General features: G+C 31.6%; 1 protein-coding gene across 3 annotated transcripts in view; it reads right to left on the bottom strand.

Moving 5' to 3' along the window:
- The window catches only part of LOC143193589 (uncharacterized), a 397,105-nt gene that overhangs the window by 352,781 nt on the left and 25,455 nt on the right, over window positions 1–18,869 (bottom strand). For 2 of the 3 annotated variants that reach the window (XM_076399903.1, XM_076399905.1), the window contains exon 2: window positions 3,709–4,727. In XM_076399903.1, coding sequence (XP_076256018.1) covers window positions 3,709–4,653 — 945 coding nt within the window. In that variant the 5' untranslated portion in view covers window positions 4,654–4,727. Of the gene's footprint in view, window positions 1–3,708; window positions 4,728–4,958; window positions 5,023–18,869 lie in introns of those variants that run through there. The other variant, XM_076399904.1, reaches the window with a different exon arrangement.

Genomic DNA, 18,869 nt, shown 5'->3' with positions numbered 1-18,869 from the left:
AAAAATAGCGGATTTATTTTAAATTTATTTTAATGTTTTGAACATTACACTAATACTGTTATTTATAGGGATTTTCTGTTAATTACAAATATATCAGAATCATTTCAAAAAAATCACATAATTAATGCGTCCATACTTCTTATAAATTGATGATCTTTTTAACATCATTGTTTGTCGAATTTTGAAACACGATTTTTTTACGATGTTTCCACCTCCACATTTAAATTAACTGTACTCCCAAATAATAGTAATAATATTCCAATTATAAAGCAATACGTTAACACAGTTTAAATCATTAGATTTTAAATATATTTCCCCAAATGGTACATATAATAAAGGGTCAAAATGATTTGGCTTCAACCATTATCTCTAATCTTCTTCGATAATCTTATATTAAAGAATCTGAGTTGAAAGTATAATAAGTTATTTCGAACTTCCCTTTAAATACAACGCATTTTTGTCAAGGTTTTACCAACCTGTGAAAGCATTAAGTTAATAACTTTTACTTCTGTAGTGGGTTTCAAAATGTTCATTCTGTTTAATCTACTTAATGCTCTTAAAATTATGCTCCCAAATGAATGTTTTAAGCAGTTTTGGAGCAAAATTAGAATAAGGGAGTTATATAATAGCCAATAACTTACAGAACACCACATATAATGCTCAAATAACACTTTAAAGTTTGATTCGGCGGAAGCCATTTCTACTACGCACGATATTAGGCCTTACTAATTTACAATCATATCTGGAAGTCTGATGATATACAAATGATCCAGAGACTGTAAAATACAGCTTAATAGCTCCATATCTCTCCATCTAAATTTTCCGTTGCGGCGATGTGACAAAATCCTGGAAGGTTGACCGATTCCTCAAGCAGAATCAGCTAAATGGCTGAATCATCTTGATGACAGCTCAAATCATAAACATTATATTATAGAAAAGGGAAGCAGATCGGACTCTAAGGTTACTAAATCACAGCAACGTGGAAGCAATACAGTTACTGGACAAGCCGTAGGAAATTAGAAGATTAAAGCGAATGAACATGAACACATGAACATGTATAGTGTATAAGTGTTACACTTAACTTTAGCATTAATTGTTTATGTATTGTAAGTCCACCAGTACAGTAGTAAAAAATTAATTAAAATTAATAAATTCAAAATTTTTAAGCATATCTAATGTAAGATGTAAGATTTAAAAAAATCTTGAAGAAATATAGACTATCCTGTATGTGGAAAAACTATTTCAAAGAAGAGAAAGAACAAATAATTCATAGTGAAAATCAAAGTCAAACCTGAATAAATTCAATATCTAGAGTTCACGAGATGTTGTAAACATCTCATGAACAATATAAGCAACGCGTGGCTGGGAGAAAATTTCATGTTAATTAGCCAAGATAGGTTGTTTTAATGTTTTATAATTATTATTTAATAGTATACTACATTATTCATGGCTGCACTTGGACGGCGTAACATCAGATTTTGTTTCAAGTGATTTAAATATTTATATTACGTCTCCCACTATACATTACGAATAATTGCAAAGTTAAAATGTAAACATACTTGATATGAATAAAAAACTTAAGTTCAAACATTAACATCTTTTTTTCTTCTTTAATACATTCTTCTATGTGTGTATATTATTGCAGATTTTCTGCAAACTTTTCTATACCACTGGACTCTTGATGAAGTGCATTTGAGTGGATCGCGGATGGTTTAATTAGAGGTAGGTGGCGCTGCGATATAGTCCCAGATACATATTTTTGACCTGAAAAATATTTCACACCTCAGTTTCTATCACTTCACCGTTATTATGAAATTGCACTTATGATCATCTCGTAGTCTTTATTTATTTACTAAATGATTTATTCCATCCATAGTTAAAACCAGTTTTCGAGCAGGACAATATCTGTCAAGCTTGCTAATATATCATATAACATTGGAGTGTGTTCGATGTACAATAATTAACTTATAATTACTTTATATTGTACATATAAAACATTTCAATTTAATATGTTTTAACATTGAGACTGTTGATTGAAGTAATTGACTGTGAAACACTATTCTGGAACATGGAAAGTTTGGTTTGGTTTCATAAATGCCCACTCAGCAAATGATCAATTACATCGATTTACAGATGTTATTGAAAATCTCTAGAGAATAACGTTGTGTATTACGTTGTCTTTCTCGATATGGCACAGGCTCTTGATAGAGTATAGCAGGAAGGCCTTCTATATAAAATAAAGTCACTTATCCCTAACCATTTTTACCTGCCTAAGAATCTTATTTGCTTAATGGACACTTCCGTGTTAAATATGAACATACTCTGATCTCAAACCGACAAAGGCTGAGGTATCTCAAGGAAGTGTGTTGGGACCAGTACTTCATTTCTTTTACATCAGTGATAACCTCTGCAATATTATATATCACAACTACTACATTTGCTGATTATACCACAATATTAGCAGCAGCAAAGACTACGGAGAGCTCAACCTAGAAGCTTGATAGACTTGCATTCTGGACCAAAACATAGAGAATCAAATTTAATGAAGTAAAACCTACACACAATAAATTATGAAATAAGAGGACCACGCCGCAGCGTGTCTTTATTAACGGCATGCAAGTTCCATATGCCATCACAGCAAAATATCTTAGCATGACCCTGGATGCCAAGATCAGATAGAAGGAGCGCATTAAAAAAGGAGCGCGATGAATTCAATATCAAATTTGGGAAAATATATTGGTTGCTTGGCCGACTTCTACCTATTCAAAGCTTCCAAAATACGTCCATCGCGACTTAGAAATTGTTATGGTTGCGAATACTATTAGAAGATTTGCCGATTCCCATCCAAGAATACTCCAGAACCACGTCAGGAATAACTTTTGAATATTAAGTCATTCAGTGGAAAATATATTAGTTCACACTCAGTAGTTGTTTATTGGTAGGTTAAGTCAGATTAAAGTTATTTCTCGTATTACCAATTGTAATAAATAAATTGATTAAAAGATTAAAATCAAATTGATCAAATAATGGTCAGATTAGACAAATGTCCTTACTATCCATCATATAGTACAAATATATACTCCTAAACCACCCCCGTCACCCTTAACAGGAAAACTTCAACGCATAAATAGTTAAAGGTTGAAGCTGAAATCTATTTTGAAGGCAAAGACTAATACTTACATGAAAAATGTAAAAATTATTTAAAAAAAAACAGAGGAAGGAGGAACTAGAGTATCTGTATGATTAAAGTAGATTGATCGACTAATGTGTTGGAGTAAGGTAGAATAATCCTTATAATTAGATTAATATATAAGTTTTTACAAGAGATAACTTACTGAATTGATCTTCTATCTGCCAGTTATACTATAAAATTCACAGAAATCGTTATTTTCCACTAGGCAGATACATACAATACATATAATTACAATTGTATACCAAGTCAGAAATATTGGTACAATAAAAAAAGTGAGATGTTACCGTACAATCACACAAGCATTTTAGTATTCATAAATAATAGTTATTTTGTTAGTTAGGCAAAAGAAAATAAAAGATTTACAAATCAACCGAGGTACTGAACGATAAAATTAACCAAATTTTAATCATTTTATTTTTTTTTTGAAAGATTAATAGTTTTTTTGATGATATAATCATAGTAATTAAAATCTTAATCACCGTGTTGTACAGTAATTTAGAAATGTTGGAGCTTACCTTTTCTGTCATGCTTTGAGTCCTCCCGAGGAATAAACTTCTCTCACTCAGACCCGGTCTTATCACTACCGGTTCATCGTAACTAAATTCATTCAACGCACCATAATCAATGTAACTCAAATCTTTATAACTAACACTCGTATCACTTTCCACCAAAGACTGTAACGATTGTTTCCACTCCTGTTGCTTTTCCTTGGACCGTTCCTTGTCCTTCTTCCGTACATCCCTGAAGCTCAACGACCTTTTAAGAAAATTGGACGAATCATCGCTTATAGTCAGTAGTTTTTTGAATACATTATTGGATTTATGGGGCTTATGGGACGTATTCGGTTTAGGATTACTCAGTTCTAAAGCTGAGGCATATTTTCGTGACTTGCCTAAGGAACCACTTTTAAACACCGGTAGTTGATTGGAGAAATCATCATACTTTTCAGCTTCTTCCTCGTTTTTATGATGCTCTTTGTGTTTACCTTTATTCAAGTTAAAAAGCGACAATAATTTCTTTTTCTTTTCCTTGTGGACTTTTTCCGGAAGAGGAAAATTGATATTGGCATTTTCGTCAGGGCGATGACTGCGGGATATAATACGTTCACTAGCACTACGTTGCAGTCCACTGATGTTCAACAGGCCGTTCCTACACTCAACGATATTATCATCATTGTCCACATCTTCTAGTACAATAGATGTGTTTCTATTAATATCGCGCGATATTTTTTCATCCGTACTTAAATTTGTACACCTTATTATAACATCACATGACTGGTCCAATGCTTGTTCAACAATATGATGGACCAAGCCCTGAATAAATTCGTTATCGTCAATAGTTCCTCCAAAATCATCCATTTGCGTCTGCTCTACTATTGCAGATTCCCAATAGTCCTTGCCTAATATCTCTTGACTTGTACAAACCTGGCTTCCTGATCTGTACGTATCTTCTGAAACCATCTTAATGGTTTATTACATTTAGTAGTAAGCAATAATCTTTGGTCCCCTTTTTAGTTATTGTATAGTATAGTGACCTAAAAGTTAGTGGAAAAGAAATCTATTAGAAGTTGATGCACATTAAAAATAAAATGTTCCCAAAACAAAATTCTTCTTTAAGATAACAATAGTTGAGTATCATTAACTTAACTTAAATATATAGTAACAAAGCTTGATAGAAATCAACATTTGAAATACTTTTTTCTAAGCTGTTTGACATACATTAAGTATCATAAAAATATGTGATGCCTATAAAAATAATAACATACCAAAAATTGATATTTAATGAAAACTTCTGCACCTATACTGTTTTAATACTATCCACAAATATTGCAAATATGTCTACTAATCTAAAAACAAACAGATAACTACTTTTGTCGTATTTATTAGCTCAAATACACATGATAAGATTGGACTTGAGATAATGAAACCAAAATTAATTAAACGCATAATAATATTAAATATATATAATAACCTATATATAATATAAGCCATATATATAAAACAACAAATAATCATATCAACTTGTTTAGTGAGGCCAGATCAGTATTGAGTCAGATGTGGATATTAGTGTTTCGACAAGCTTCTGTATTATATTAACTTCCGTTACAATGGGACTTCCCATGTTAAAGAATATAAAAAAATACTATATAATCTTCAGTGAAGATAAAACATGAACATGTATGTTTATTAAGTAGGTATCTAAGATGTATCTATATATGAGAAAAATAAATGGTCAATGAATAAAAATTAATAAAATATCAAAACTTAATAGCAAAATAAAAGGTAAATTATAAAAAAGATAACTTTGATACATATAAAATATAACAAGTGCAACAAAACATTTATATGTACACGTATAACAATATGTACAATCAAGAAAATGTAATTATACCAGAGGTGAGAAAAGCATCGGTAATTTGGAGAGAGTAATAACTATGAGTGTTCCGTGATTTAGATAATGAATGTCTCTCACATCCATAATATTCCCCAAATTTAATGTCCAGATATTATTTCCTTTTTCAAATTTGCAAAAATAGTCAATGATTAGTTCCTTGTTTTTGTTTTAAAACGAATATAATATATATCAATATATACTAAACTACGTGTATTAAGTTAAAAAGTAATTAAACAAATATCAAAATTAATATTAGTTTTGCCCCAATACTTGACACTTATTCCACAACTCCCGCTTATAGACACTTTCTATTTATAAACTATATTGTTCAAAAATTACCGAAAATGACCAGCCTAAAATGAATTCAATCTAAATATAGTAGGCTACAGAACGAACCAACAAAATACTGATATAATCGTATATCAATACCTTGAATAGTGGGCATTATTTGGTTTATCAGTAATCTGGTTTTATGTAGGCTATACAAAAATGTAAGGAATCTGTTCTATTTAGCCGATATTCTGCGATTTAGGTGTAAACTGTTCGGATGTAAATTAACATACAGTCGTCTACTGCAATTTTATTTATATACATTTAGTCATTCATTTAAATTAAGATTTTTTCTATGACATATTGATACATAGAGGAATACTAAATATTTAATTAAGGACTATTAATATAAAAAATTAATATAACTAATTAATCTTAAATTGTAAATACATTTTATAATGCTAATTTAAGCATTGTGTTACGCAATACTTAATTAGTGGGAATAGTACTAATTCTTCTTTAATGTATTAAATAGTGTTAGCTTTGTATACTGAATGTTGTTAGATATTAACTATTTGTCAAATAGCTATATTTAATTACAATTATTTCGGTTAATAGTCATAAATAAAATATAGTTTAAAGTGGTTTAATACTTAATATAATTCATGTGACAATCTATAGATAATTGTATTGATATTCATACGAATATACTATTATTCTTCTGTACACAACTTATTATCAGTCAGTAAACATATAACACCTTTTGTAGTCTGAAATTATTCAGATTAGAACTACCGGCGGGTACATTTAACGCATTTTAAGATCGAATTGGTACGCTGGTAATCATAAATTGCTTTTCAGGCCGAATGCATTCGCGTAATGTGCACCTGACGGACGTATTAGGACGAGGATTTCACATGGTATAGCGGCATAACAATTATCCGGATATATGGCATTTAATTCAACTCAAGTTCGATGACGTGAATTATATTGGGCTCGCGAAGAACATTTACATATTAAGCATTCAGAGCAACCTTCTTAAACTATTATATCATTACGGTCGTTTCTGTGTAGAAACATTTTCTCCAATACAGCAAATGTCAAATAATATCATTATTTGTACATATTTAAAATAGACCGTGTTCGATTACCTAGTTGCGAGTTCTAGAGCCTCCAAGCGAGCATATTAACTCTATCAATCCACAGAAAACACCAACAATATTATTCTTCATAGATATAGAGACATTCGCGCATATCAGTTAAGAATATCTTGAATCCCAATCCCATGGTAGCAAAAGGCCGTATACCTAGGCAAGTAAACTACTAACCCACTCGCAGAAAAACAAAATTAATTCACAAAAAAGTTCTATCATTAAAATTCTGCTTTACAGGTCTTTAATAAGTGTGGGTTAAATGCCTGTAACGTTTTTAGTCCCGGCTAGATTGACAAACGTCAGGTAGTACAGACTTTTGAGCTACGATTTCATAAAATCCTTAGCAACAAAATTCCACAAAGACTGAATAGTCATAAAAATCATACATCTAGTCCCTAAAGGATAATCGCTTTTAAATATTCGATATACTCTTAAAGTGAAGATTTAATCGCCATCCACCAACTGCAGGCTCGTGTGTGCCCTTAATACTTCAGCCAATATTATCAAGGAAATAAATCAGATAATCAACCAGGCGAAAAAACGTAACTTCAGAGAGCAATCGTGAATTAAATTAATTTAATAGATCTTTCGCTCTAACATATATATATATATGCCGGGATACTGAAAAATATATTTCCTTTAAGCATCACTAATTACCACTAGTGAGTTACCTCACGTCAATGTAGCACATGTCATTGCTAGCAGATGAAGATCGTTTAACCTATATATAATTAAGTGTTCTGAATTACTAGCTTCAACTACTTTTAAATAAACTACTTGACCGAAAGTAGTTCTGGAAATGTGATTTTTAAAATATTAGAATATTAAATGCATGGATCAGGTATCCCAATTAATTCAAATGTAATTTATTATTATCTGAGTTACACTACCCAAAACTTACCTAAACCATTTACCTAATAATACTCATCAACTAAATAATAATCAACTAAATAATACTCATCCTAAATAATAGGCTCATTAAAATTCAAGTAACAATAGAGATTAAATTCCAGTAGAACTGTAAAAAGTTGTCTCTTAAAATATTTAGTCATAATGGCTTGAATTAATAAACTTACAAGTTTTTAGCAAGATTTTCCATGGTTCAGTTTTTAACCAGAGGTCTGAATTGAGAATCATTCAAGGCGTCAGAACAGTCCTTCGTATGACAAGAATGTTATATTCCACAAGAAAGGATATCATCTTCGTCAGGGTCTCTAAATTGGCCACTTGCCGGTAGACTTAAAGCCGAAGACCATTGTTCGGAACACACATTAATTGGTAGGTAAAAAAAGTCAATAAAGTCCCCAAAAGTTGACGTGACTCAAATCCAAGCACATACATGTTGAAGGAGCTACACTTAACGCCTGTGATGACTGGTTTTATAAAAATATGCATTAAAAAGCACACCATTTTATATTCAATATTCAAAGCATTATTCTTTAGTTTCGTGTGAAACATCGTTCGTCACTCAATTCTTAAAAAATCAGAACTCGCGATTTTGATGCTATACTTTTTGTTTTCGCTGGCAACCACATCACACAAGTAGCACGAATTCAAATCTTATATGGAATTTAAAGCACTATATATGTGGTAATAACTTACTGTATTACTTAATTCTACACATGTTTTGACCACAATTTTTCTCGAATAATTTATTATTCATGATTATACTTTTTAAAAATAGCCCAGTTTCGGTTTATCATCAGTAGTCATGAATTTGTTTGCGGTTAAATTACATGGCACTAAATAGTTTTTACCACCATTAAGCTCTACAGCGTTAAATTATTAGATTAGACGATGGTTCGCTTAGATCGTTCATTTCAAATTTTTAGTACCAATTTTCAGAAATATTATATTAGGGCTATAAATATGCACAAAAATTATTATCAAAATGTTAAATTAAAATATAATTTATTTATGATGTGTTGGATGAAGTTGAATTCCAAATTCCTAAGAACATCAAAATATTTATCAGAAAGGTTACTTTACATATATTGTTACTACTGATGAAAACTCAATATACTATGATAATTTGAAGCGAAACTACGTGAATCAATTTTTTTAATATTTTAAAATCTCTAAAAAGTATATCTATTAATCGCCATCGAATGACCAGTTAGAAACGATATAGAGAACATTCGGTCTTACTCAGTTTAGGATGATTTCCTTTTAATTGTGATTTAAATGCAACTAGAAAGATAAAAGTACGAAACAAATAAAAATGGATGAATTCAAGCATTTTAATCTCAATCAAATGCTTCTTTCCTATTTCTCTATGTATATTTCAATGCTTGTAGGAATGGGAACATGTTGAATAAAACTAAATATAACTATACAAACTATACAAGTAAATTTGCTAACTAAATGTTTCCTCGCCATGATATAAATTCATATTTCAGTTTTATAGGTCGAAGCGTGGAGGGATATTGGCTGAAAACTTTTCTCTTTATACGCGTGGGGCATTGTTCTTAAATATCACGATGTGACCCTTAAAACCTTGTCAGCTCCGTTTAACAACCAGTGCAGGGATTTGTAGCAACTTTTATATAAAAAGTTTCAACCAAAACTATGGAAAAGATCAGAAAATTGTTGTTTAAAATAGACAACACAAAATTAATAGATATTAAAATTTATTTAGGAATAAATACAGCGTATTTTTTCATTTAATGGGCTTCAATTTAGGAATGTCGACCGCGGATACAAATATGAATATATCAGTATTAACAAATTATATATATTTGGCTTCGATATTTTTTTAAAAATATCGATAATCCTTTTAATGGCGGGAAGGGAGGAAAAATTCTCAAAAAAAATTCGATAATCTGTTTCAAAACGATAGATGTTCGATGTTCGATATTTTTTAAAAAAATATCGTAATTTTTTTGGCATCCTTATTTTAAATTACTTATACTGTTCAAAATACTTATGGTCAGTGTAAGTAATGCCTTATGCTGACTTTCCTATCGAAGACATACATCTCAAAAGTACGAGAATATACACAAAAGTCAAACTGGGTTATATACACGAAAAATGTGAGAAAATACTGGTGATAGACAATACTTTAACCATAAATATAACAAATAATGATATTTGTATAATACAATTATCAACTTTTGGAAAAAAAACATAAAAAAAGATGGTATAATGTATGTTTTGAGATACCATAGCCTTGTTTTGATACTCACTACCATATTAAATGTGATAATTATGATAATGCATAACATTTGTTTATTATGCAATAGGACACGAATAAAATATTGCTAGATAGACATGATTTGCCTATAAAACGTATGACCAAATTGCTATGCATTAAAATATAAAATCAATATCAACGTGTTGTAACACATGATTTTAAATATATTTGCTTTATATTTTGTAATTAAATAAATTTGTATTTTATAGTTAGTTTTTATTGTCTACTACAGTGTTTTTTATTCATTAATAATTTATTTGTATATTTCTCAAGGCATAATGACAGTTGCATTCAAGAATTTCAATTTCTTGAATAAACTAAATGTTGTCAATTTTATTATCAAGAGTTAAAAATAAAAGACAAGACATTACAGATTACAAAATTAAAGAACCTTCTTCTTGTATGAATTAGCTCCTGAACTGTATATGTATTAAGACGGTTTAGGAAATCAAGTAATAATAAATAGTAGAATAGTTTCAATAATGGCTTATTAGAACAAAATGATTGTTTAAAGGTTTAAAGTATTCATCGTGAAGAAATCACTGTCTCCATAATGTATGTATAAATGTATTATTTTAACATTAAAGAAAAACCATATATTTGCCAAAGCTTCTATTTCATGCTGATTCATGATGATATTATGTAACAAAAACATAGTTTCAGAAACTACTTTTCAATTGATATTACACTATTATTTACGCAAAACTAACTTAACATTATTACTGTTTCTATGCTTCATACATCTGTTGGTTTTTATTAACTATTACGTCAGTAATATTGCGAATATCCAAGGTTTCGCAATGTAAATCCAAATACTGGTTTTCCAAGAAAAATCAAATTGTTATATGGGTAGGAACGATAAACCAGTGAAGTAATACATGAAACATGAAAAACATGATTAAATAAATATGCTTAATCATTTTTTTAGTTACGTATTTATTTGCTTATATATTATTTACTTTATTTATTTATCTATTTATTGATTGTAAAATTTGTCGTATTATCTTTATCAAATTAGCAACTTATCAAGATAAAATAAATAAAAGAAAATATTACTAGGTGCTTGAATTTTGCATAGTTTAATCAGCAATATCTATTGGCGAAAATGTCAACAGCTTTCTATTCAGTAATATTGAGCTATTCTGTCTATACAGAATCATGCAATGCTCAAAATTGTATTTTTCATATTTATCAGTTTAGTTCTTTGATATCAATTTGCTACTGAAGCCTACCAAATACTTTTAATACCATTATCTTGCTTTCAGCTATTTAAAAGGAGTTATTTTGATTTCTATCACAAAGAACGAAGAAACCAAAAAAGTTCGAAAGCAATAGTTCTTTCGACACGCTATAATCATGCTGCCAGAAAGATGAGAAAAAGTAGAAAATAATGAAAAATATTTGTATTGATATATATATATATATATATATATATATATATATATATATATATATATATATATATATATATATATATATATATAGCGATTTTTTTCTCAGTGAATGTTATAAGTGCTGGAGTAGGTCCGTGGCTGTCAGAAAGTCAATCAACAGGTCTAGTTGCTAAGATTGGACCAGTTGCTTCAATGACCATCCCGAGTGCACACCATATGTGCAAGGTGCTGGATCGCATGGTCTGCAATAGGCTCACATATCTAATTAGAAGGCAGATACTGCTAAATGAGTGTGAGCTGGTCTTCTTAAGAGGATACTCAACAATCGATCACCTAATCAGGTTTTAGGAGCATCTCTGTGAAGACTTCAACTTAGGACAACACGTGACTATTTTCTACCTTGATTTGGAAAGGGCTTGTGACACCATTAACAGTCTAGTAGGATGTGCCTGGCGATCAGCAGTCCTTTTAACAAGTATTCATGGCTAAGTCCCCTATCCGCAGACGAGCGAGGATACTCAGTTTGAATCTATTAATATTATTGATATTAGGAAGCTGGTGAAGGACCCTCTTGATCTCCTATAACTTGATTGTTCTTCATAAGGAGGTCCTTTAGTTGGTCCAATTATTTATGGAGAGCTTTCATGTGTGTTTTAGCGTCATTCTTACAACACAGCGCACTTAATTTGGTCGTATCTGCTATCCTCGTCGGCAAAAAGTCGGCTTTTTCATTTCCGGGTATTGCCCTAAAAAAGGGAACCCAGAAGGATGTAATCCTGAACCCCTTCTTATGCAACGTTGGGTGCAACTCTCTAATATATATAACCAGACGGTGGATTGCCTTTGTCGATCTTAGGCTCTCCAACGAACTCTTAAAATCTCCTCTTTTAATATCTTTAATAGATCTTTAAATCTGTTATTATAAGTATTGGTCCGCTTATCAATGACTTTTCCAAGGCAGATAGAGCCTTATAGATAGCCAGCAGCTCCGCAGAAAAAATGCTGGTCAGAGATGGAAGCCAAAGGTGCTCCTCAAACTGACTTGAAGTGTATGCCGCACCCACGAAGTCCTCGCGCTTTGAACCATCTGTGTAGGTGGCAAGATAGTTCGGATATTTCTCCTCAATTACCTGCCAGAAAAGTCGTTTTGTTATAGAGCACCTGATTGTTTCTTTTAGCAGAACCTTCATGGACAGATCTATATCCATATTCGAGAACTGCCATGGTGATATAGCCGTGATTCTGTTGTCTGCAGCTGAGATCATAAACATCAGTCGATTGCAAGTTCTCCAAAAAACGGACGACGGACATGCATGCCTTTGTGTTGTGGAGATGTTGTCTATGTTTTCAGAGAAGAAAGAGACAAACTGGTTTAATTCAGGGTGAAATCTAAGGGAGTTTGCGTAATTCATAAGTAGGAATTCTCTCCGTGATCCGAGTGATGGAATATATGCCTCACGTTAGGCTTTCAACTGGGCTAGTGCGGAATGCTCCCAATATAATTTTCAAGGCGGTGTTTTGAACTGGCTCTAGTTTTTTCACATAAGAGGGGGCTGCGGTGATATAGCACTGACTTCCATAGCTTCCGATTTATTTGTCAAATTCTTGCCAACCATTATTAATGTAGTCATCTCCGGGCAGTTCGTCCGCCTGCAAAAGTGGACACTTAAGGATTTCACAGGCCCTTTCCAAATCAAGGTAGACAGCAGTCACGTGTTGTTCTAAGTTGAAGGTTTCACAAAGATGCTCCTAAAACCCGGTTAGATGATCGATTGTTGAGTATCCTCTTAAGAAGACCAGCTGACACTCATTTAGCAGTATCTGTCTTCTAATTGGATAGGTGAGCCTATTGCAGACCATGCGTTCCAGCACCTTGCACATATGGCTAGTTAGTGCAATGGGTCTATCGCTAACGACTGAATACCGCGGTTTACCTAGTTTGTGAATAAGGACCAGGAGTAATTGCTTCCATGATAATGGTAAGTGCCCTTTCCTCCAAACTTCGTTGTATATGCCAAGCAAGTGTAGTAGATAAGAATTGGTTAGATTTTTAATTAAAATGAATCTAATGCCATCAAGTCTACAGGATGTGTCCACCGAGAATGGATCATCCAACCAGTCATATGCATTTATATTTGCCTCAGTGATGTTGTTCATATACTCTTCTTCATGCGAGTTAAGGATGGAGTGATAATGTATCGCAAACAAGTCTGACAATTCACAGAGGTCTTCAATTCGATGATTACTATCTACCATAACTAAAATTTTGGACGGCGGAATGCCTTTCAACATCGACACCTTCCCCCACACAGTATGGGATGAAGTCTGCGGAGTGAAGCTGCTGGTCAATTTTCTACAAGAGCTGAGTTTTGCTTGTCAGCAGTCATTTTGAGCAACTAAAAACGTTTCTTAACGTTATTTGATGCCCTGAACTCAGATCTTCCTTGTCAGCCCTGTCAATCAGTGTGTCAAGACTGATTCTAGATCTCAGGTTCGCGCATGGTGGCAGCACTGCGCTCTTATAAGGGCTGCCAGCTGACCACACTGCATTAAACATAATTTGAAGCTCGTTTTTATTCCGTTATTACAAACGTGGAAAAATTATTAAAAAATGCACAGAAAGATACGCATTTGTAGTACTTTGGTTTTTCTCTGGTAAACACTGGCAATCCATAAGTAACAAAATATTTTGTTACTCACGCAGAACAAAGCTTTAAAAGTGATCACTTGGTGAAAATTTATATTTATTATTTTCCATGCTAACATTATGGAGATAACAGAAGCTTCGTCTTCATCACCGGAGTATCATGGTAACGATTTCGTTATGGAAGAAAATTATTTAATCTCACAATATAAACTTAGTGATTCGATTTATGATTTGAATTTATCGGGACAAATAAACAGATTTGCTTGCATCACTGTTTCAGGCATCGTATCAAAGTATTGTTCACAACTTTCTCTCTAACCACAAATCACCAGATTACAAACTCGTAATTGACAAAATGTTGCAAAATTATCACAATAATGGCGTTCGAATGTGGCTTAAAATGGAATTTCTGCATTCACATCTTGATTCGTTACCACGCTATACCAAGATCAAGTGAAAGTCAAAACGCAATACCAAGGATTTTGGGAAGACGGCATGATGAGCGATTACGACTGAACTCTATATAATTAATATAATATAACTTAATTAATAATTAATATATAATTAACTTAATTCTATAAATGTTTTTTACTCCCAACCAACTTCATTTCAAAAACTTTTTACAACCCATTTGAAAAACTTGCTGCTGATTTGGATTCAGTCACCCAAGTTACCTTATAAACAGCTTTAGATTTCTCGGGTCCACAACCGTGTATACTCGATTAATATTTTATCATATTCACATATCCAAAATTAATCCAAATTTTTTAACTACGACGCCTTGATAATATCATGAACTGTCAAAACACTTGATAATATTTTTAAAATATAAATATCAAAATATTTAACATACAAAATATATACAAAACAAAATTATAAATAACATACTAAAGATATTCATGTATCCATGAGTCCTCTATATTTCCAAATGTACAAATACGAATAATGTTTAAAACAAATATAAGTCAGGCGATAAGTAAACCTCGAGATCATTTTTAAAAATGCATTTTTTCTTTATCGTTTACAAGACCATAAAAATCAGCCGGTTAAAAATAGTATTTTTTCTCATTCTGTACTGGAACACGTAGCTAAATGATTTACGAATATGTGTTTGTTCAACAATTGTCGGCACCAGCCTCTACTCGCTGTTTCGGCGCCTCCAGTGCAAATACCAAGGCCAAACGCCTCAAGATTTTACAAATCGAAATTATTGCCACATGCACTTACTGCCAGCAGATGCGGATAAATAAATTATAACGAATTAAAATTGTTTTGGGCGTCTGTTAGTCCAACTCAATATCTCACACGCATTTTAAAAATATCTCACGAATAATTATAGGGATTTTTTGCATCATGTTGCTAAATGGATGTAGTAAACATTTCTCTCGGGTAACAATTAAAAGTGGCAAAATTATTTATTGGACAATCAAAAAATTAATTACATCGCTTCCAATTAAAGTCATGAAATCAAAATAAATTGTTGGCCCTTTTATGTCAAAATTAGATTACTAGACCTAAAATAACAACAGTAATGTTGATAATTCCAAATCCAGCTTGGTTCTTAAAAGATAATAGACAGTAATTTTTTCAACCACAGATGAAACATACTGACATCATTAATGCAGTCCAATGACATCAATACGCAGCTAAGTGAACAGGAAAATGTTAACATTATTAAAGATATTGCGAACTGAATCTAACATGAAAAGGCAGTAATGCCAAAAAGTATTAAAGACATCATTAATTGTAGTCTTATTACCAGATTTTGCCTTCAAGAATAACTATTTGCTCAAAAGACAAATATACTACAATGATAAATATATTCTGGTCATATCATAAGGTCCTCAAAAAGTCGTAAGTACCGGTCCTTAAAACAAAATCATCTTTAGGATATATTTAGATTCTTACCCATATTCAAATCGATATTATAATTATATTAGTTATATAAACTATAGCTTCTAATTAACAATAAATTCAAAATAAAACGAATAAGGGAATTATGTATATTATATCGGTATATAAAATTACAAAAGATAAAGTATATTACTGAAAAGTAAAATTATGTAGAAATAACAATACGAGTTACAAAATAAAATGTATATAGTAATAAATAAATATTTAATCATCAATCACTAAGATTACATGTATGCTGATAACATATGACGAAAATATGACTAAATCAAGTTAAATAAAGTTCTCGTTATGCTATTATTATACACATATTGTTTATATTATTTAAATATGTATATGTAACGTACTAAATTAAACAGTTAAACTTAGTTTATTCGATATAGTTTAGCATATGTTCCAATAATGTAAAAAAAAGAATCGTGATAAAATAAAAATTTGCGTCCCGAATTGCCAAAAATTAATGTTAAGAGGGTCAGGAGAATCAACTTAAAAAAAAATATATGTATGCAGTGGCACAGCGCGTACAAAAGCTACGGTAGAAGGTTGCTCCGGTGCCATCAATATTTTCAACAAAACATTGATAAAAAAAGGTCCCTTGACTTTGGCTTTGTCTAGGAAAATTCAGTGATTGAACTAATATTAATACCTTCTTTAATACTTAAAATTAAATACGTTAATATGTTAAATACATAAATAATATACAAAAAAACATTACTTAAATAAATAAGGAATGTGCTTGAAAAAATCAAAGAACGAAAAAATTTAACAAAACACTACAATACAAACTTTAAATAACTATCATGTATTACCAATAATTTAATGTTCTCTCATTCTCTTCAAAAAAATATTTTATTACGTAAATATAGATTGTAGCATATATTTAATTTTTAATGAAACAATAAGAAATACACTGCATTTACAAAAATAAATGTAAAAAAACTCAAAAAAGTTTCAGTTCTCTTAGAAAAAGAATTGTCGATGTCTAATACATATCACTATAGAGAGTGGTTGATTTCATCAGCTTTTTTAGAGTTTAGACGATTAGAGAGGAATTCATGTTACACACGAACATTACCAGACGAAAGCGAGCTAATTGTTTCCGTAGTTTTCATTGCTTTTCTGACTTTTTAAACGCAAACAACTATACAATCATCGCACCAAATTCGATGTTTATGTACTCAAATTTCCGTTGCGATTTGTGTATTTTGATTAGTTATTTACAGTTGATGCAGTTTATTTGAGAAAACGCCACAAACTTTTCCCACAAGGTCTAATACCAGATTTTGTATAATTATCCTAACAAAGCATGATCACGACAAACACAGCTTATTTATAAACAAGTGTCTTAATCTGCAGTAAACAGGGTAGCTCCTTACCATAAGCGAGTGGTAAGTGGGTAACGTCCAGAGGCCTTAATCGTGATTATATTTGTTTTCTAGATTATTCTTAATTCCATTATTTTTAATAAAAATCATACTAATTAATAATGTGGAATGTCCTGTGGCCTTAACCACGGCCAACCAAGTCGATGCGAAAAGTTTGATTCATCATCAATTAAGCTTTTAATCTAATATTTAAAAAATATCTCAATGAATAGAAAAGTAGTTAATACAAGAACAATATTTTTCAAGTTCAATTAGGTGACAAATATTTAAGATTTCTTTGTCTCCAGAAAGTTCAACACATATATTTATTTTTATTCAACATAAAAATCGCTACAATGTATTTTATTCAAAGCATTGTCCTTCAATAGCCGCGATCTTTTCCCATATTTAAGGCAATTTGAGGATTCCATCTAAAAAGAACGATTTGAAGCTATCTACGAATCGATCCATTTTTTTTTGGTATCTTCCTAATACGTGGAGCGCTTCTCAGACTTGGCACGAAACATATGTCGAAAAAAATAGTAACCAAAAGCTGGTTTTAATGTTCCCAAGTATGTTTTCACCGGTTTCAACATGTGGTGGAACGATATCATGCTAAAGAATAACCTGGCCATTTTTCGCGCAGTGCTCGGCACAAACGCATCAATTGTAGCGATGTCCATTGATGGTTTAGCATTAGCTTGAAGCCATGGATATTTGTCTTTTCCGTTAATGTTGATGCATTATCAGGTGGTCCGCATAATTTTTTTCACTTTCAATAAAAGTAATTAATACACATTTCATCACCAGTAATAATACGATGCAAGAAATCCTTCAGATTTTGCCTTTGAATCAGCATTTCACACATCACCAAACGCCTTGGCCATGAATAGGTCTCTCTTCAATTTATACGGCACAAAATATCCAAGCTTGTGGCCATTGCTATATCCTTCAAGCGAATCAGCATAATCTTCTACTTTTACGGGGATCATCATCGAGTAATGGGTTCAAATGCTCGTCACCTAATGTTTTTGACTATCCAGAACGCTCTTTGTCTTCGGTATCACCTCTTTTAAAACGTTGAAACCACTATTGTGGAAAAAAATCGAGCATGGTTGACAAAAGCTTCACATAGTATTGAATAACCTATTCAAATTGAAGTGAAAAAAACTCACACATTTTCAACGCACTAATTTTTTTTTTGGTTCAACCTGTTCTTTTTTTCTCGTTTACTAGAATGACCAGCTAGAACCAAATGGTCTTCGGCTGATGTCGCTTCAGGTTTGGGATATGATTGTTTTGCGGGCGACAGAGACCCTAGGTTACAACTGGGACTGTCATAGTTTGTT

The sequence above is a fragment of the Rhynchophorus ferrugineus genome, unplaced genomic scaffold (assembly GCF_030347505.1).
Source record: "Rhynchophorus ferrugineus isolate W39M unplaced genomic scaffold, kcgeb_rfMv2 rfM3, whole genome shotgun sequence".
Taxonomy (NCBI): domain Eukaryota; kingdom Metazoa; phylum Arthropoda; class Insecta; order Coleoptera; family Curculionidae; genus Rhynchophorus; species Rhynchophorus ferrugineus.
The sequence above is the reverse complement of the archived record's forward strand: the minus strand, read 5'-3'. Positions and strand labels throughout refer to the sequence as shown.